The 20,464-nt window shown below is 43.3% G+C and overlaps 1 protein-coding gene, 1 long non-coding RNA gene and 1 other non-coding gene across 3 annotated transcripts in view; 2 read left to right on the plus strand and 1 right to left on the minus strand.

Moving 5' to 3' along the window:
* Positions 1-20,464, plus strand: part of LOC145722801 (uncharacterized) — a 287,389-nt gene that overhangs the window by 98,888 nt on the left and 168,037 nt on the right. The gene's annotated exons all lie outside the window — the stretch shown is intronic.
* Positions 15,928-16,001, plus strand: TRNAN-GUU (transfer RNA asparagine (anticodon GUU)). The gene has a single exon. It is a non-coding gene; the product is annotated as a tRNA-Asn (tRNA).
* ABT1 (activator of basal transcription 1) lies at positions 18,321-20,431 on the minus strand. The gene is made up of 3 exons (XM_006735911.3): positions 20,144-20,431; positions 19,333-19,538; positions 18,321-19,182 (listed from the first exon to the last, which is right to left on the minus strand). The coding sequence occupies exons 1-3, from the start codon at positions 20,382-20,384 to the stop codon at positions 18,820-18,822; spliced, it is 810 nt and encodes a 269-aa protein (XP_006735974.2). The 5' UTR covers positions 20,385-20,431; the 3' UTR covers positions 18,321-18,819.

Consider the following 20,464-nt stretch of genomic DNA (forward strand, 5'->3'; position numbering starts at 1 on the left):
AAGCAGATATTCAGGAACCCTTTCACAGTACATACATAAACCATTATGCTGTACACTTTGCCTTCCAGTCTTGTCAATTACACCTCAATGAAACAAAATGAAAGAATAAAGTGGATATTCATGTGACCCTTAGGCCTGGTAGAGGTGATAGCCGTTAGAAGGTCTCTAGAATTCCAGGAGTTTTTGATGCTAATGCAGAGAAGTGAATGGAAACCTGGAAGGAATATTGTCTGTGCTCTGCTGTGGGTATTGGATCTTTTTGGAGCCTCCCCACTGCATCACCTAAATAGCACAGCAGAGAGTAAAAGCCTAAACTGCCCATATTTGGGGTTAAAATTCAGTAACAACAAAAACATCTTTTGTTTGTGTGAGTAACCTTCATCCTCAAAATCAAGAAAAATTTTGAATTCGCAGTTCTCCGTAGAAGCCACATAGGGCAGCGGGTCTGCCTCTTCCCACCTTATCTGTTGGAGTCGGGGCACGGGACGTGGGGTCAGAATGGTGGCGCCAGTTTTCCTCCCATTATCAAGTTTACTTCTGCTCATATATGTTCAGCCAACCAGAATAGGTCTCTGGGTCTTAAGCGGCTTTTTTTTTTATTGTGAGAAAAGAATCAGAGGGGGAGGAATGACCGCCGGGTGGATGCAAAGGGGAAGGGAAAATGGCACAACTTGGTTTTGTTCTCCTTCTGACCTTCGTGTAGAGTGGTGTGCCTGGAACAAGGCCTGCAACCTGCATGCTTCTCTCCCCCCACTGACGCTCCATCCCCACGTTTGGGGGGGCTGTGGTGAGACATTTCTGGGGAAAACAGCCACAGCCCTTACACATATTGGAAGAGAAGTGGTGTCTCTGGGGAAGTAGAAAAGCACAAGTGCATCCCAGCACACACATCCGCCACCAGTGTTTCCTGAAAGTTCTTTACGTTGCTCCTTGAGCAAAACAGAAAACAAAACTTGAAATTGAAGCTTGATTGTTTCATCCCCCGTTTAACATTAGCTTGTGTCATCACTTTGCCCAAGCAGAGATCTGGACTTTAGAAAGGGGTGAGAGAAGCTGAAGGCAGTTCACCCTTGGAAAGGAAATCCTTCCATCTGGCAGAGCGAACGGCCCCAGCCGTAGGGGCTCCGCTCTTGGTAGTGACCGGTAACACGAACGAATTGCTTAGAGTCTATTGCGGAAAAGGGAGGACTCCAGGAGTAGCTCCTGTTGGTTATCTTTTGTGCGCATTTTCAAAATCTCTGCAACCCTCCTATTCCTTATTGCCTGACTCAGTTGCGTTAATATATCTGAAAACAAGGAGAAGCCTTTTGTGTGAAATTCTTGTGGACGTTTCTCACTGAATCCAGCTCCTCTTCTAAATGGGGAGCCTCAGTCTTGCAGGCGGAGGAAGTTGGAGCTGCTTCGGGAGACCTGGGGGCAGTCAGCGGAGGGGGGCGCGGCGGAGCCTTATGGTCTACCCTGGGCAGTTTAAACCAGACTAGTTGTTTCTGACTGGGCAGGGGACTGATAAGGGAGTTGGAGGAAACAGTCGCTGCTTGTCATATCTACTGATGTCCTAAAACCACACTCTCAGCTCTCATTCTTCAGCCCTCAGCGCCCCCACAGGATCACCTACCCGAAAAAAATTTCTGGCAGTCAGAGCCCTCCTGACCACTCCCAAACAAATCTTTTTATCTACCCTGCCTTTCTTCTCCCAGAGAAGTACATGTCCTGATTCCTTTAACATGCCAAGCACATTCTACAACAACTTCTGGAAACTTCTAACATTTGTCTTTTCTGGAGAACTTTAAATTCATTTCCTTCACTGAGATTTTTCCTCATGTGTTCAAATATATATAGATATCCTTTCGTTCCCTGTGTAAAAAGAGTTTAGGTTGCCCTTAATTTGCTAGTTTTTCTCTTCTTTTGCCCCTTCCAGAATTTACCGGCTTAAAATCTATACTGCTTCCATTTCTAAGTGTTCACTTCCTATCATGCTACAGTCAGCCTTCTCTCAATTTTCTACTTAGCTGCTCGCAAAGATCACTGATCTTTGAACCAAAGAAGATGTGCACTTTGCAGCCCAGCTGCCCGCCTCTTCTGTCGTTTTCAGCAACCCAGCAGAGTCGGCTTTCTCACCATCTTCCGGACGTTTGTTTTCCTCGCGCCCCGCCCCCGCCCCGTCCCCGCCCCGCCCCCGCCCAAGCCCAAGCCACGCCCCCGCGCCCCTCAGCCGCGCTCTGCGCCGTGGCCACGCCCCGCGCCCTACAGCCACGCCTACGCCCTCTGGCCGCGGCCCCCGCCCTCCAGCCAGGCTCCGCGCCCTCTAGCCACGCCCCACGCCCTCCAGCCACGCCCTACGCTCTCACGCGTGCCGTGCGCCCCCTACGCCCCGCCCCCGCCGTTGGTTCTGTGGCGGTGGAGGCGGAGGCTCCAGGACTTGGGGTTCGGGTTTCTTTCTCTCGCGCTCGCCTTACTCCGCACCTCCACGCCTGTTCCCCGAATCTGAGTCTCGGGCTGAGTTGTGTGTGCGTGGGCTCCTGTGTGTGTCTGCACCCGTGCCCCCGTGAGTGGAGGCCGCGGGCTGGCCCTGGCTGCGGGCTCGTACTGACGACCGCACGTATGAAGTGTGCTTTTACCGAGTCCTGGGTTCACACATAGACTTTACAATGTTGTGCAGCGTTGTGCATGTTTTGTCGTCGTTGTAAATTAGATGGAAAACCACTGGCAGGTACTCACCACATACACCCAAGAGCTCGAGTTCCTTTTCCTCCAGAGATGGTAGATAGAACGAAATGCAAAGTCCAAAAACAGATCTGCACTTTATACAGGGATTTACTATATTTAAAAAGTGTTGTTTTAAATTAGTGCAGAAAGGATGATTCATTCACTCAGGAAATGGTATTAGATTAGATAAAAGCTTGGGAGAAAAAAATTACATCCCTACCACACTAAGTGCAAAAATAAAGTACAGGTAGGCTAAAAGATTGGAATTCTAAACCAAACTCTACCATAATAAAATCAGATGACCTTGAAGAAAATCCCTTAATGCCTCTGAACCTCAGTTTTCCACTCTATAAAATAAGCATTTAAACCATATATTTGCACTGTCTATTAAGGTAGCTAGCCACACGTGGCTATTGAATACTTAAAATTTTAGTCTAAATTGACATATACCTGTAAGATACACACTGGATTTGGAAGACTTAGTACCAAAAAAAGAATGTAAACTATCTTCTTAATAATTTATATCAATTGCATGTTAAAATGATATTTTGGATATATTGTGTTAAATAAAATATATTACTCAAATTTCACCTGTCTCATTTTTCTTTTCACATGGCTACTAAAAAATTTAAAATTGCATATGAGGCTTGCATTATATTTCTTTCTTTTTTTTTTTTTAAGTTGGCTCGGTGCCCAGCATGGAACCCAACATGGGGCCTGAAGTCAGGACCGTGAGATCAAGACCTGAGCTGAAATCAAGAGTGGGACACTCAACTAACTGAGCCAGCCAGGTGCCGCAGAGGCTTGCATTATATTTCTATGGAACGGTACTGCTGTATAATATTTAAGGCCATCTCAAGCTTTAAAAACCTATTGTTAATATTTTACAGTGATTCCTTGTATTTGTATAGTAAATTACATCTTCTACAGCTATTTTATGGTATATTGTTTCATTTAACTCTCCCAGGAACTCTATGACTTAAGGCAGGATCACAATAATTATCCCCATTTCGCAGACGGCAAGTAAACTAAGCCTTATTAAAGACAGTTCCAAGGTTCATATGATGGAATCAGGACTAGAGCAAGTCCCTTCTCTGCTGTGCTCCAAGGTTGGATTCTGGCATGTTTCGATCTGAGGCATATGTGGAACTTGATGTTTCTATTAGAGTTTATTTGAGTATCTGTGATCTTCAGAGATCACACCAGGACCGTGTCTGGGTGCTAGTGGGGGTGTGTCTGTATTGGGGAAGGAGGTCCCTTCTTTTGACCTGTTGTTTGTCTCCCGTCTGGGAGGTACAGGTAAGCCTCAGTTAGAGATAAAGCTGAAGGGAGCTTGCTTCTTTAGGTCTGAACCTCCAGCTTCTACAGAAACTAAAGAGAAGACATAAAGAAGCAAAAATCCCAGAGCAACAAAAACAAATCTTGAAAGAGACTTATGTGGCTTAAAGAAACAAGCATCCAGAACTGCTCCTCATAGGTTTCCTAACTTGCTTCTCTGTCAGAAAATTTTACTGCCATACTTACAAGAAAGCAAGGGTTATTTTTCCTCCAAAAGCTACAGACTAGCAAGTCCAGAAACAGATCAGTGATTTATATAGGAAGTGATTTATCTTCAAATTGGTATTTAGATCATAGAGAAAGGATAATTTATTTAAAAATGTTCTTTGAGGGGCGCCTGGGTGGCTCAGTCGTTAAGTGTCTGCCTTCGGCTAAGGTCCTGATCCCAGAGTCCTGGGATCGAGCCCCGCATCAGGCTCCCTGCTCAGCAGGAAGCCTGCTTCTCCCTCTCCCACTCCCCCTGCTTGTGTTCTCTCTCTAGCTGTCTTTCTCTCTTTCAAATAAATAAAACCTTTAAAAATAAAAAAATAAAATTAAAATTAAAAAAAAAAAAATGTTCTTTGAACATTAAGGGTTGGGGAAAATAGCACTAAATTCCTACCACACCAAATCTAAAAAGAGTCTGGAGAGGTTTAATTGGAAAAATTAAATAATTTTCTTAATATAAAATATAAGATCATGGTTGTACCAAAATAAAGTTTAAGGTAATTTAAAAAATAATAATCCTTTGTTGTGAGGGCCTTTCTTCATAGACCTGTCAGTGTCAGAAATTATGAAAGAGTTATCAGGCTTGATGTTATAAAAACTAAAAACTTACATTACCTAATTACACCATCAGTCAGATAAGGAAGTATACTTACCATATGTCATAGACAAGGGTTCCTACTCATGCTGTAAAAGAGCATCTACAAATCAACAACTAAAAGAAAATGGGAAAAGATGTGAACAGGGAGTTCATGGAGGGAATATAGCTGGCCAATATACACTTGAAAAGAGGCTCACATTAATAATCAAAGTAATATAAAATACCTTGATTATTTTGAATTATCCAACTCTTTTGGTAATGTTTCATAATAGCAAAGATTTAAAAAACTGTAATAGCCACGTTGGTGGCAGTTAAGAGAAATAGACACTCTGCTGTAGATTGAATGTTTGCACCTCCCCAAAATTCTTCTGGTTTCAAACCCGATCCCCAATGTGATGGCATTTGGAGGTGGGGCCTTTGGGAGGTGATTAGGTCATGAGGGTGAAACCCTCACGAATGGGATTAGTGTCCTTATATAAGAGACCCTAGAGATCCTTCTTGCCCCTTCGGCCATGTGAGAACACAGCAAGAAGACTGCGATTTGGAACAGAACCAGGAAGAAGGCCTTCACCAGAATTCTACCATTTTGGCACCCTGATCCTGGACTTCCAAGACTCCAGATTGTAAGAAATAAATTTCTGCTGTTTATAAGCTGCCCAGTCTATGAACAAACTGACACTCTTATACATTACTAGTATGAGTATAAATATGGAATATTTATGTACTTATATATAATCTTATTGGAGTAATGAACTTTATGCCTGAAATGTTGGAAACTAGGAGAACGGTAGCTTTCATATTTAATGTATATATTCTTTAACCCAGTAATGTTGTTTCCATAAATATACTGATAAAAATCTGTGTCTCTGCCGTATGGTAACTCACATAACACAACAGAATAAAATTTTTAAAAAATCTGTGTCTCTATATGGATATTTATTGTAGCCAGCTTATGATATAGCAAAAAACTGGAAATAATTTAAATGCTAATTAAATAAACTATTTAAATAAATTAATGTGAATCAATTTGATGAAATGCCCAAAATATATTTGTGTAAAGAGTAACGAAGTAGTATGTACATTATTGTAAAAAATGGTATGTTTGTAAATGCAAAGAAAAATAATGTTGTATTGTATTCTGTAGTAGTATTTTTATGAATGTTACAAATAGAGAACACTTGCATTTTCTGATTTATGTATTTCGTATCATTTCATTATTTAAATGTTAAAATTCAGAAAAAAAACAGTCTGAACAGAACATTAAGAGTACAACTATTTTACTGGAGTTGGGCAACTAGCTATCCCATAAACCATGGGCAATTGTTTACATGGTAGATGGTGGTATTTAAAACCCAATGTCTTTTCTTAGTTGTTCATCATTTTTCTTCTCTCTGTCTATTCTAGAGTTTCATCTACTCTGGGTGTCCAAGAAATTTCTGCCTTAGTTTTCCTCAACCCTCTAATCCTCTTGATTTGATCTTAAATCATTTTAAGAAATTTACCATTAGGAAGCAATCAACAGTGTGACAAAATACACAGACAAGGGTGCTTGTCATAGTTACTCGTAAAATGTACGTGTCTAACGCTAAGGGGTCTACATGATTCATTGTGAAAACCGAAGGGCAGGTCATACGATGTGTACTATAGGACTCCATTTTAATATATACGGACATCTATAGGAAAAACACGGGGAATATATATATTAAAATGGTAACAGCGATTATCTCTGTTGGTTTATAGGTTTATTTCCCAAATATCTAATAGTGAATATATTTTTGAAATTGAAAATGCAAGATCCATTTTTTTAAATTGTGTAAAATATAACATAAAATTTACCGTTTTAACCATTTGTAAGTGTATCAATAGCATTAAGTACATTCCCCATGTTGTTCGACCATCACCACTATCAAGTTCCAGAACTTTTTCATCATCCCAAACAGAAACTCTGAACCCATTCAACGGTGATTTCTCATTCCCTCTTCCCCCAGTCCCTGGAAACCTTTATCTCTGCCTTTCTGTCTCTATGAGTTTGCCTAGTGTAGGTACCTCATATAAGTAGAACCAAACAATATTTGTCCTTTTGTGTCTGGCTTATTTCACTCAGCATAATGTCTTCAAGGTTCATCCCTGTGCAGCACGTATCAGAATTTTGTTCTAAGGATGAATAATATTCGTTGTATGAATATACCACATTTTGTTTATCCACTCATCTGTTGATGGATATTTGTGTTGTTTTCACCTTTTAATCCATTATTTTAAAAACAGTTCTTCATGTAGCCTCTAGGGCCTTGTGAAGTTCTTATGTTTTTGCCTACAAAATTAAGCTGATAACTAGATTCTCCTTTTTTATTTTTTTAACACTTTATTTTTAGTGATCTCTACACCCACCATGGGGCTCAAACTCACAATCCCAAGCATGCTCTACCTGCTGAGTCAGCCAGGCGTCCCTAGATTGTCCTTTTAAAGAAAAAAAAATGGCCTGTTAAACATAACATAAGTAAATGTCTCTGAGAGGATTCTCTGGTGTTCTGTCTCTCAAGTTCTCATATTTTTCTCTCTTATTTTTCTTCAATGCTTAAGATTTATACAGTTTACTTTTATTGGTGAGATAAAACTTATACATGAAATGCTTTTAAAATAAGATACCAATAAAGAACTTAATTGTGATACAGACTTTGTCCAGGCAGAACTCAGAGGAGGGAGACATCACCCAACTGAACCCCTGGTTAGGAAAGTCCATCCTGGAAGCCCCACCTCTCAGAGACAGAATCTCTGGTCGGAGTTCCCACTGGAGGCCAGAGCCTCTCAGCCTCTCTGCTCCAAGCAGTTGAACCTACAGCTTGAAGTGGATAGTTTCTCTTATAATCTCTTGTGCTGTTTTCATGTGGATATTTTCTTAATAGGTCATCCACTATCCTACTAGATACTTTAAGAGTTAAAGTATTAGGAGTAAAGTATTTAGGCGTTAAAGTATTAAAGTAACATATTAAAGTATTAGTAAAGTTAATTAGAAATTAAACAGCTACTGGGAAAGAAGTCTCCCCTAGAGAGAAGAGAGGTGGAAAGGAAGTGACATTTGTTAAGCACTTATTATTATGAAGTACGATTATTTCTTTCAAAGAACATTAAAATCTGGTAGTAGAGTACCATCTGAAATGACTCAACAACCCATTTGAAAAAAGGAGCATGCGGTGGTTTGACCTACCTACAAGTATCTTATCAGGGGGTTGCCTGGAGTGCAGGCTTTAACCAGATTGAACGTGGCCTATCACAGTTATAGAACTTTTTCTTCCATTTCACAAATATTTACTGAGTGCCGGACATTATTCTAGATGCTGCAGAAATATCAGTGAAGAGTTCATGCACTTACAAAAGTTACATTATGATGGGAGGTTGGGGTAAACACAAAAGCAAACAGTCCTAATAGTCACGTAGCCTGAATTCAGGGGACAACGCTGTGAAACGTGGTGTGTTGTGAAAAGAACACTGAAATCGAATCAGGAAGTCAGGTAGGTAATATCTGCTCTTCTACTTAGAAGCCTCATAGGAAGACATTTTTGGTCCCTATCTTCTTCAGTAAAATTAATGGCATTAAATCAGTTGGTCACTAACATACATTATCCCTCACATTCTGTGATTTCTTCACTTCGAATTTTACCGAAGTTTACAGCGTCAACTCAGCCCCCACACCCACTGCCCACCACTCTGCAGACCGTCCGTCTTGCGGGAATATTCTGCAACAGAACGTCTCACAGTTACCACATCCATCGGTTAGTTTAATGCTATTGCTACGGTCCTGGACAGACTTAGCTGTTTGCCCCAGATGGATATGGATTCAGGAAAGAAACCAGAAATGCACAAGCAGAAACAGATCCTGGAGCTGCCCGAGTTAGAGAACTTTGGGATCCATCCTTCTGGGAAAAAAGCAGAAGCGATAGTGCACAAAGGACCATGAGAAGACAGCCTCCAAAGACCTCCGGATGAAGGCGTGAGCTGCGGGAGAGGGAAAGTCATGAGGTGTGCGGTAGGATCAGCAGCCTTGAGCCAATTCCATACTCACCAAACTTTACCGATCCTGTTTATGGCTTAGTTAAAAAAAAAAAAATCAGTCCCCACTCCCATTATGTGTATGTGAATCTCACGTATTACATCAACCCCAGGTCTCTCCTCGCCCTACTATGTGGCAAATCTTTGGGTCAAAAACCAAGGAGAAGGAAATATTCACCCTTATTGGCTCCAAATCTGGGGGCAAAAAGACCCTCTGCTCTTGGACATCCTTCCTTTCAACCCTCCTTTTTTTTTCTTAATCTGTAAAATAAATCAGTACCACTGAGAATTTGGTGAAACACTGATTACTAGGTGTTCATTTTACAAGGACTCTAGAAATTGGGCAGGCGTCGTGTTCCCATTAAATCCCTGAGGAAACTGAACAGTCCAATAAATGTATTGACCCAGACGTGAATTCTGCAGGGAATAACAGAACAAGAAACATGCTTGTTTGAGGTCACTAGGTCCTTCTATGGAACTTAATGGATTGATTTCTATAACCCTCTAAAGCAGGAGGGAAATATTAAAAATGTGTCACTGAATGAAAAGGTAGACTAAAACTAAGGTCAGATTGAATTCTACTTTGCAGAGCAAAAGGCATTTTGGGAGAATTTGGGGAGCTGTTTCCTGGATCCTAATTTAGTACAGGGACAGGCAATGGTGCTCATGAACTTTCTCTTTGATCCTGTTTTGAGGCTGCTCAGCAACTCCTCTCCTTTTTTATAGGATTAATTGATTTGATTGATTTAAATTAAAAGACTTGTTTAGAGCACTTGTAGGTTTATAGAAAAATTAATCAGAAATACAGACAGTTCAAGGGCACCTGGGTGGCTCAGTCGGTTAAGCGTCTGCCTTCGGTTAAGCGTCTGCCTTCGGCTCAGGTCATGATCCCAGGATCCTGGAATCGAGTCCCGCATCGGGCTCCCTGCTCAGTGGGGAGTCTGCTTCTCCCTCTGCCTCTGTCTGCGGCTCTACCTGCTTGTGCTCTCTCTCCCAAATAAATAAATAAAATCTTAAAAAAATAAAAAGAAATACAGACAGGTCAAAAAAAGAAAAAAAAATACAGAGAGTTCTCACATACTGAATCTCCCTCTGCACACAATTCCTCCTGTGATTTACACCTTGTATCAGTAGTACATTTATTACAATTGGTAAGCAAATATTAATTCATTATTATTAACCTAAGTCCATAGTTTACGTTAGAACATTCTTTGAGTTTTGATGACGCATGATGATGTGTGTCCGCCCTGACTGCCTCAGACAGAATACTTTGCCCTAAAAATCTCCTGCGCCCCACCTTTTCATCCCTCGCTCCCACTCTGAACCTCTAGCAACCACTGATCTTTTTACAGTCTCCATAGTTTGACCTTTTGCAAATGGCATATAGTTGGAATCCTATAGTATGTAGCCTTATGCATTTAAGATTCTTCCATGTTTTTTCATTACTTGACAGCTCATTTCTTTTTAGCGCTGAATAATATTCCACTGTCCAGGTGTACCACCGTTCATACATTCACCTGTCGAGGAACATCTTGGTGGCTTCCAAGTTTTGGCAAATATGAATAAAGCTGCAAGAAACATTGTGTGCAGGTTTTTGTGTTGATACAACAACTTACCTGGGTAAATATCAAGAAGTCCAGTTGCTAGATTGTGTGGGCAGGCCATGTTCAGCTTTGTAAGAAACTGTCAAACATTCTTTCAAAGCGACTGTACCATTATGCATTCCCACCAAAAAGGAACATGAACCCCTGTTGGTCCATATTCTCACCAGCATGGTGTTATCAGTGTTTTGAATTTTAATAGGTGTGGCGTGATATCTCATTGTTATTTTAATTTGTAATTCCCTAATGATATAGGCTGGGGAGCATCTTGTCATGTGCTTATTTGCCATTGTAGATCTTTTCTGATGAGGTGTCTATTCAGATCTTTTGCCCATTTTTAAATTAATTGATTTTCTTACTGTTGTATTTTAAGAGACCTTTGTATGTTTTGGATACCAGTCATTTATCATGTATGGGTTTTTTGGTAAATTTTCCTCCCAGTCTTTTTATTCTTTTAAAAACTCTACCTTTTGGTTGATCTTTCCCATTGGGCATATGGAGAAAAGCCTGATGATTTGACCCCATGAGTATTTCTTGTATCTGCCTCATTCTTTCTGTCTCTGCTACTCTCACTCTAGGCTAAAGCACTGGCATCTCTTGCCTGGATTATAATAACCTCCTACCTGGTCTCCCACACCCATTTTTGCCTCTCTTTAGGCTTCTCTTTATACTACAGGCAGATAGATGTCTTAAAAATACAGATCTACGCATGCCATGTCCCTGTTTAAAACCCTTTGGTGGGGGTGCCTGGGTGGCTCAGTCGTTGGGCGTCTGCCTTTGGCTCAGGTCACGATCCCCGTGGCCTGGGATCGAGCCCCGCATCGAGCCCCGCATCGAGCCCCGCATCGGGCTCCCTGCTCGGCGGGAAGCCTGCTTCTCCCTCTCCTACTCCCCCTGCTTGTGTTCCCTCTCTTGCTGTGTCTCTCTCTGTCAAATAAATAAATAAAATCTTAAAACCCTTTGGTGGTTCCCATCGCTCTTTGGGCAAAGATACAAACTCTTAATATTAGCTACGAGGCCCACATCATCTGGTCTTTCCTTGCTTCTCCAGGCTCACCTTGTTCCAAGAGATGTCTCTTTCAGTGTTAGTCACACTCATCCTTCATATCCTGGTAGGTTTTATGTTGCCTCCTACCTCAGGGCCCTTCCAAATCCCCTTCCCTCTGCCCGACTTCCTTTCTTCTTTTTTATCTGTAAGTTCATTTCTCTTTATCCTTCACTCTCAGCTCAGATGTTCCTTCTCCTATGTTAGAGGCTGGATATATTCTAATCCAACATTTTACTCTTTATAACATTTATCACAGAGCACAGATTTGTATACATTTGTGCACTTATTTGGCTCTTGTAGTTTTTCTACCAGACCATAAGCTCCTTGAAGTCTGAAAAAGTGCCCATGCGTCATGGTATCTCCTGAGCCTAGGACATGTGAAGACACTCAATAAATATGTATTAAGCAAGTGAGTGCATTTCTGACTTGAAGGCTGGAAGTTTTATCAGAGCAAGGCTATTTCATGCCTTTCTTCTTCCCTTAGCCCTGTCTTACCAGGACACTAATGTCTCAGAATTGCTCTAACTTTTGAAGAAGCAGTGTGTACTGTTATGATAGTCAGGACCCAGCTAAGTTGGGATAAGTAGATTTATCTGTTCCTTGGTTTATTTATTATTTCAATTCCTGAACACTGGTATTCTTCCTTGATTCTGGTACTCTACTGACTAACCAATAACTAACCAATTAACCAATGACTAGTCAAGTTCCTGCACTGGAACTTGAGCTCTATTTTTGGGTAGATAACTAGATATAACACTTTGTGGTAGAGGAGGTATCTGAAAGGAACGTTAACCACTCTTCTGGTGTCTTCCCCTCACTGTCCTTCTCTACATCTAACTGTCTTTCGTGCATGCGGCTGTCCATCTTCTGGACTAGTCACACGCACAGCTCTGTTCTTGGCCCTGCTGGTAATAGAAAGTGTGCACTGGATCAGGCCCTTGTCCCCTTGCACAATCATTACAGAACTGTTAGGGTTTCTGTGTATACACACACATCCACATGCATTTATACATACATATTTATATGTACATTTAAGTGTCTGGTTAAATGGGCAAGGTAAGAGTTAAAGGAATTTTGAGAAGGGAGAGGGTCTTGCAGGCTGGAGAAGGCACGGAAAGCTTCATATAGCATGGGTCTTGAATCATGTGTACGAATTTAGGGTGTTACAGGCAGAGTGGGAAACATGATCAGCAGTATGATGATAGGGATGAGTGTATCACGTGTGAGAGCCAGAAAAGAGACTGAAGTTACTGTTAAAAACACAGGGTGAGGCCAGAGGGTGGAGGATCGTCAACAAAAAGCCCATTGCCTGTTCCCTAACAGGGGTTCCGAGAAAGAAGTTTGACTCGATGAAAGAAGTGGATATATAGAGGAGGAAGGAAGTTCCTGGAAAATGCCAAGATCGTTTGTTTCGGGAAACTGAAAGATAGCTGTACTCCTGAGGAAGATTTGACGTGGGATGGATGTAAAGAATATGTTCTCATCCATATACCATCAGTCAAAATGGAGAAGTAAGCAAAGGCCCAGGGCAGAACATTCAGAAAGAGTTGTTCATAAGGGTTACAGGGGCCCCTGGGTGGCTCAGTTGTCTGTCTTCTGTCTTTGGCTGTGGTCCTGGGATCAAGCCCCGTGTCGGGCTCCCTGCTGAGTGGGGAGTCTGCTTCTCCTCCTGCCTCTGCCACTACCCGCCCCCCCACCGCCACTCATGCTCTCTTTCAAATAAATAAATAAAGTTTTAAAAAAAAGAGTTGCAAAGAGAATCCACACAGCCAATAAATGACAGAACAAAGAATCAGCATTGGTATCTGAGTCTGTGGTTGATGTTTTTTTCACTATGCTACTGTGGTCTATGATTTAATTTGGGTAAATGAGCTCACCAGTGAATCTAGTACAACTCAAGTCCTGCTTTTTTCTTTAAAAGCAGAATTCTCAACACTGACTTCACATTGGCATTACCTAGCATACTTCCAAAAAAAAAAAAAAAAACACTGATGTTTTGGCCCTCTGTTCGACAATTTAAATCAGAATTTCAGCGAGTTGGGCCTTGACATCCCTATGCTTTAGAAACTCTCCAGCTACTTGTATTGTTCATCCGGAGTTGAGAACATTAAGTGAACTCCTTCCCTTGCTATTTTTGCATACCCTGGTGTCCTTCCTGGAATGCCTTCAGTACCTTTTGTCTGTACCAAAGAATTTCACAATTTCTTTATTTGCTATATAGTTTTGAAAGTATTTCACATGTAAAATTTCCAGTCCCTTGTGGACCGGTATTCTTTATTTGTTTTTGTATTTCACATAGACTCAAACACAGTACTAGATATAAAGTAAGAATGAATAGACTTGGCTTGTCTTGACTCAGAATATTTTATTCTGTCATAACTTTATCTTGCTTTGCTTTGTTTTGTTTTGTTCTACACTCCATTCACTTCCTGGGCTTGTAGCCCTTCAGTTAGGCGATTCTGGATTTGTTTGGTTTTTCAGGAAACAGTGACATTCGAGGATGTGACTATAGAATTCACCAAGGTTCAACTGGATTCTGAACAGGAGGGTTTACACTGGGATATGATGATGGAGAGTTATAGAAATCTGATCTCATTGGTCAAAAATTCCTTTCCCCTTTGAAATGTCTTTGCCTCTTTTTGACTGTTAATAGTGTTGACACATCACAAGAATTTAATTGACTTCTCTCTGATGTGGGGTCAGAATAATCAGATATTTCTAAAGCACATTTTAAGCCAAGAGACTAGGTGTTTCAGCTTTCCATTCCCCAGATCTGCTGGTTTGAAGTACGGTTAGAAACTAGCCAGTATGTTAACTTTCCTCTTTACCCTAGATCAGAAACCCCCTTTGAAGTACTCCTCACTGTCAAGATGTAGTAGGAAACATACTAGAGCTTAATGGTCCAGAGCTTAGGTTTGGGAGTTCATTCATCATGAAATCCACCAGTGTGTTACCCTGGGCATGTCACTCAACCTTTCCAAGTCCAAGTTTTATCTAAGACAAAAGAGCACATTATTTGGCTACTTCTTATTCTCCTAGCAAAGAAAAAATACATTACATCATAATATTTCTGATCACCTGTGTCTACCCTTTTTCCCAGCTAGTGCGATCTCTGTCTAGGGACATATTAATGTCATTTTGCACTACCATCCAGACCTTTCCATGTACCATATATTCCAAAATACTCAAGTTTATGCCGAAGACCCTAAGTGGATTTTTTTACTTTGAAGTCTCCAAGATCTTATTTTACTCAACCAACATTTTAAATCTTAATGTTTCACTCCTTTTCTTCCTGAAGAAGAAATTCTGTCTCAAGACTGTGACATAGAAATCCTGCCTGAGTTTCCAGCTTGCTGGCCCGCTCTACACATAAGCCAATTAGATAGGTAAGCTCTACACATAAGCCAGTTAGATAGATAAGTGATATAGATAGATAGATGATAGATAGATAGATAGATGATAAATAGATAGATGATAATAGATAGATGATAGATGATTAGATGATAGATAAATACAGAAGGGGGGAGATCTCTATTGAGAGGGACTGAGGCAGAGAGATGAGAGAGAAGGAGATTTATCATATATGTTCTGCTTCTCTGGAAGAACCATGACCCAAACAACCACTGACATTTTTTAGTGTCTTGTTACACAGTAATAGCTAAATGTAGGGACAAGGCTAGAAGTTGTCTAACAGACCTAATTACATCCAAGTTAATCCTTTTAGGCAGAATATCATGTGCTGTGTACCTTCTGTGACTTCATCAGGAAGCACATGTTAATTTGTCCCGTTGTTGATGTTAAATTTGATCCCTAGTTTCAGTGGAGACATAAGTCTCTTCTTTGTAAAGATTTGATTTTCTCTTTGCAATTAGCAAGATAGCTCTGCGCTCCTACTTTGGTAAATGAGAACATCCAATTTCCCGGGAAGTACACTTCTACCTGATAATTTGAGGATGCGTTGATGAGCCTCTAGGTTTTCCCTTCTTCGTTGTTCTTCCTGGTATCTTTCCCATTTAATGTCTTCATCTATACAGAATCCTTACAGGGCCTGTTCTATCACCTGAAGGGTCAGCAAAAACTCTTTTTGAACTGAAAATAAATTCTGTCCGGATGTCCTTTTTTGGATTATATTCACACTTATTCGGGTAAACAGCAGTCCCGCGCCCTGCTCCCCACCCAATCAACATTCCGAAGTTCCTCTCTAAGCATAATATCCATATTATCAAAACTTGTTTTGAAAACAAGCATAGGAACAACAAAAATCATGCGGGGACAGTTCTTCAATATATATACCCAACGAAAGCGTCACTCGTAAAGTATCACACAGTGTAGACTGGAAAAATTAAATGATCAGGTCTGACAAGGCAGCGCTCCCCGCCCCCGTCTCTGTGGCGCAATCGGTTAGCGCGTTCGGCTGTTAACCGAAAGGTTGGTGGTTCGAGCCCACCCAGGGACGGCCCTTTCCATTTAAGGACAGCGCGTAGAGCTTGCGTTTTCCTCCCGAAACGTTGTATGACAATATTGTTTCTGACCATTCTCACAAATTAAATGAAAATCGAGCTAACAGGCTTAGCCAGATCGTCTTTGGGATAGGGGTAATATTCTCTTGTTCAGCGATTAAAAGCTTAGCGAATGCGTTCAATACCCTGAGTCAGATCCTCGGGTAGGGCCTTGGACATCCCCAAGACACTGCGAACGAAGAGTGCTGGAGGCTTCTGTCTGGGATATATGGTTTCCAGTGACGGGTATTTTTCTAAATCATCTGTTTCCTCGCTTATAAGAGGAATCATAAAAATGGTCGCTTACACTTTTCATAAAAGGCATTTTGACATTATCTACCCAAATTACTCAGCGAGTTTACTTCTGGAAGTGTATACGATTACTATATTTGTACAACTAAAATTGACCCATGTCAGGGTCATTCACGGCAACATTTAAAAAAGAGAAAATTTAAGTGTAAAAAAGATGTTCTCCTGCCCTCAAAGGGCTTAGTCTCCAGGGAATCAAACTGACAGTTCTTGGGAAATTCATTTTCTTCCACCCATTCTTATTTTCATTTCTCACTCCACCTGTGATTTACCCAGTTCACCAGGCTCTGGGTGTGAGCTCTTTGTGCAGAACTACTGAACTGGAGCCTGAGATGCTGACCTTGAATATACTGGTATCTTTATTTCATTCAAAAAATTAAGCCCTATGTGTTTTATTTTGTAAGTTGTTAGCGACCTAAGGGGAAGAATTTTCTTGATCTTGATATTCTCTTTATCTAGCAAAGGGGGCAATGGGCACTTAGAATTCTGATTAAATGAACAGCTTATCAAATTCTGACACTGGATTTCTCTGGCTCACTTGGAAGATACCACGACCTGAGGGAACAATCCACATGAAACAAACTCACAAGAAATGAACACAGAAACCAGGGTATCAAGTTCCTAAGACTGAGGGTGTAACATTACACACGTCTCTGTTGATGGGTATGAGAAGTATAGGCATTGTGGGAAATGTTACACCAAGTAACCATTATTTTTTACTGTATGGTCGTCTTCATTCTCCCAAATAAAGTTCACCTACCAAATTAAAATCTTAACATGACTAGAGCCAAAGAAGTGGATTAATCCACTTCACCCAAAGAACAAATGAGTAATTATATTGAGGACAGTGGGTAAAAAAAAAAAATAGTACAAGCAAAACCCAAATTATTATAATCACTCTACTACTTCCTTTAAGTTTAATGAACTAGATACTGGCCAGTTTTTTTAAGACTTTGAGAACATGAGCAGGGGAGAGGCAGAGGGAGAAGCAGACTCCCCGCTGAGCAAGGAGCCTGATGTGGGGCTCAATCCCAGGACCCTGGGATCATGACCTGTGCCAAAGGCAGAGGTTAACCAACTCAGCCACCCAAGTGTCCCTTTTCTAACATTTTTTAAGTCATCTCTACACCCAGCATGGGGCTCAAGCTCACAGCCCCAAGACCAAGAGTTGTATGTTCCAACTGAGCCAGCCCCGTGCCCTGACCAGCTTTAATTTATATATTTATTTATTTTGTAATTTAGTTTAGTTTACTGTGACATCAGTTTTCGTTTCTCTTAGGGGCTTACCTAGATTCTTTGTGGCCTCCAGGGCTGCTCTGCACGTCGCTTATGAACCATCCCTCACCTAAGCCCTGATTCACAGAAGTGCACCTTTGTGCCTGGCTACCTCCCAGGCTTTGTCCACCTTTACAGTGGTTTGAACCCAACACGACATCCACAGAGCTTTGTTTCCAAAAACAGGACTACACCAGGCTCAGTCAGACTTCTGGTCACTTTTCAGGACTGATCTGGAGAACCTGGTGAGAACTGCCCCATCTCTGGAGAGTGTGATCTGGAGTCAGCTCTGTATTAAGCACTGCTTCCCTTCCCAGACAGAGTCCACCATGCCCTCCCATGGCCCCTACTCTACCCCTTATATACATGTACCAGGATGCCTGCAATACCTCTGTACGTTTACTTCTTAAATGTCTCTTTCTAGTGGTAACTCTTAGCACCAAGGGCCATGTGTTATTACCTACTATCCCTATGTCCTCATATAGCGACTTAGTAAATGCTGAACTAGATAACTGATAAAATGGACTAAGAAATTAATTTGATAGATAGAAAAGGGTCCAGGCTGAACTAGGGGTGTGGGGGAGGAATGGTGGCTCTGAGACCAGGAGATGAAGGGGAATGAACAGGACATGAGAAGACAGAAGTCAGAACTCATAAAATGCCCCCTCTCCCCAAAAAACTACAAAGGCATATAAATATATAAATTTTTTCTTTTCTATACATACATTTGGAAGGTGGCTCCCAACCCAGTCCCATCCCACTAACCCCTGGCCCTGTTAATCTTTTCTAAATAAAACAGATGTTGCTGCTGCCCTTCAACTACAGTTGGTAGAAATAGCTGCCTGGACTTGACACTATCACTCTAGCTCGAAGTAAAGGCTCTTCCTGGGTCCAGAAAGTGGGATTTTCAGAGGATCTCACTGGAGAGGAGGCAGACAGCCACGGATCAAACACAATTGGCATCTTGCAGTAGTCCCACTCTTGCTAGTATGAATTAGGTGCCTCAGCCAGGCAACAGGAGTTGGAGGAGGGGGGAACCAGAGGAACACAAGACGTCAATGTCTAAGCACCCACCAGACTGCTGGTCTTAGAAAGATAATATAATCATTATCAGTAGTCATTATCAGGTAGACAGGAAGCAGGGCTAAGACATGGAAGGGGGCTGTCCACCCTTCAAGAGTCCCTGACTGGTCAGGGTTCCTCCACGCTCGCTGAAGGTGGTGGAGCTCCAAAGATCTTGGCAAGCAGCCCTTGGTTGGAGCGAGCCTGGTCCTGGGCATTTGCCAGGCGAGCCCGTTCACGTCCCCCTGGCCGAGCCGCCTTCCGGGCTCTCAGCTCTTGCTCAGTAGGACGCTGGGCAAAGGTCCAGGTGCCATTCGGGCGGGCAGAGTCCCCCTCAGCGGCAAGGAAGCGCCGTCCCCGTTCCACACTTCGAAGATAGAAGTCAGTCTCACGCTTGGCCTGGGCAACCTCGGCCCTCAGGCGCTGCCTGCGCACCTGGCGCTCAAAGGCAAGATGTTCGCTGAGGTGGGACCACGTGAAACGGTGCAAGTACTGTGGGCAGGAAAACAAGAGAAGATCTGGGTAGGGTACGTCAGGGACGGAGAGGAGATGAGAGAGTGGGGCCAACAAAAGGGAATGAGGCGCTGGGCTGGGGCTGGGAAGGCGGGAGGATGAGACGAGGCCGGCAAGCCTAGCCCTCACCTTGAGGTTCCACAGGTCGTAACGGAAGGGGCTGCGCCGTCGGGCTCCCATGGGCGTGTTGTGAAGACTGGCCGCCACGCGCTTGGCTACTCGCTTGTCCCGGAACTCCACCCAGCCCTCGGTGTAGTCCTTGCTGTACTTGGACCGCTTTTTGCCTCCCGCGGCCGAGGCTGCCGCTGCTTTCTTCTTGCGCCTCACGAAGCCGTCTGAGCCCAAGACACAGCAGTGGTTTAGGAGGCCCACGTGGCAGCCAACTAACTTCACCTCCCACTCGCCCGCGGGCCAGGATCCCCCTCAAGGCCTCTGCGGGGAAGAGAACCGCAAGGTCCATCCTCTCCCCGTACACCCTCTCCCCACGTCTAACTCAGTCCTCTCCTGAGCCGTCAACTCCTGCATCAGATGTGCTCTGCACATGCACACGCCCCGAATCCCAACTCAGTTAGCGCCTGTAGGAAAGCTGGGGTCAGCGGATCAGACACTGTCTCTAGACCTGGGTCACGAGGACGAAGGGGATGGGTCCAGTTCCGTGCAAGAGCCTCTGAGACTCTTATGCAGGGCGCGCTCACTTAACGAGCCGGTAGATTCGGTTCAGGAACGGGGCGTGTGCGGAGGGGACGCTACAGGCCAAACGTGACCACCCGAGAACCACTCGTCTGCGCTCACTGAGCGACCCACACCCAACCCCGCCCCCCCAAAGGAGCCGGGCGCCGGCCTCGAGTCCCCGCCCCCACAGCGCCTCGGACCCGCGCAGGCGAGCCCGCGGCCGGCGAGCGCCACCCCCCGCCCGCACGGCCCGGGCCCGCGCTCTTACCCTCGGGCTGGAAAAAAACGCGCCCGACCTCGCCGTACGCGCTGAGAAGGTTCCGTACGTGCAGAGGCCGAAAGCGGGGCGGGAGGTGGCCCAAGTACACAATACCCGGCACCACCCGCTTCTTGGCGCCACAAGCCGCCTCTTCGGATTCCTCCCGCTCCTCCGCCGCCTCTGGGCTCTGATCTGTCCCTTCCCGAGGCTCCCGCTCCGAGGCCTCGCTCTCCAGCTCCTCCGCCTCCATGCCGGCGGAGCGAGAAGCACGGCAGCCGTAAAGCGCCGCGCCGTCTGCCGCACAGCGCGTGCGACGGCCGGCGGGAGGGG

This window comes from Leptonychotes weddellii, chromosome 8 (genome assembly GCF_054177405.1).
Source record: "Leptonychotes weddellii isolate Sample4059 chromosome 8, ASM5417740v2, whole genome shotgun sequence".
Taxonomy (NCBI): domain Eukaryota; kingdom Metazoa; phylum Chordata; class Mammalia; order Carnivora; family Phocidae; genus Leptonychotes; species Leptonychotes weddellii.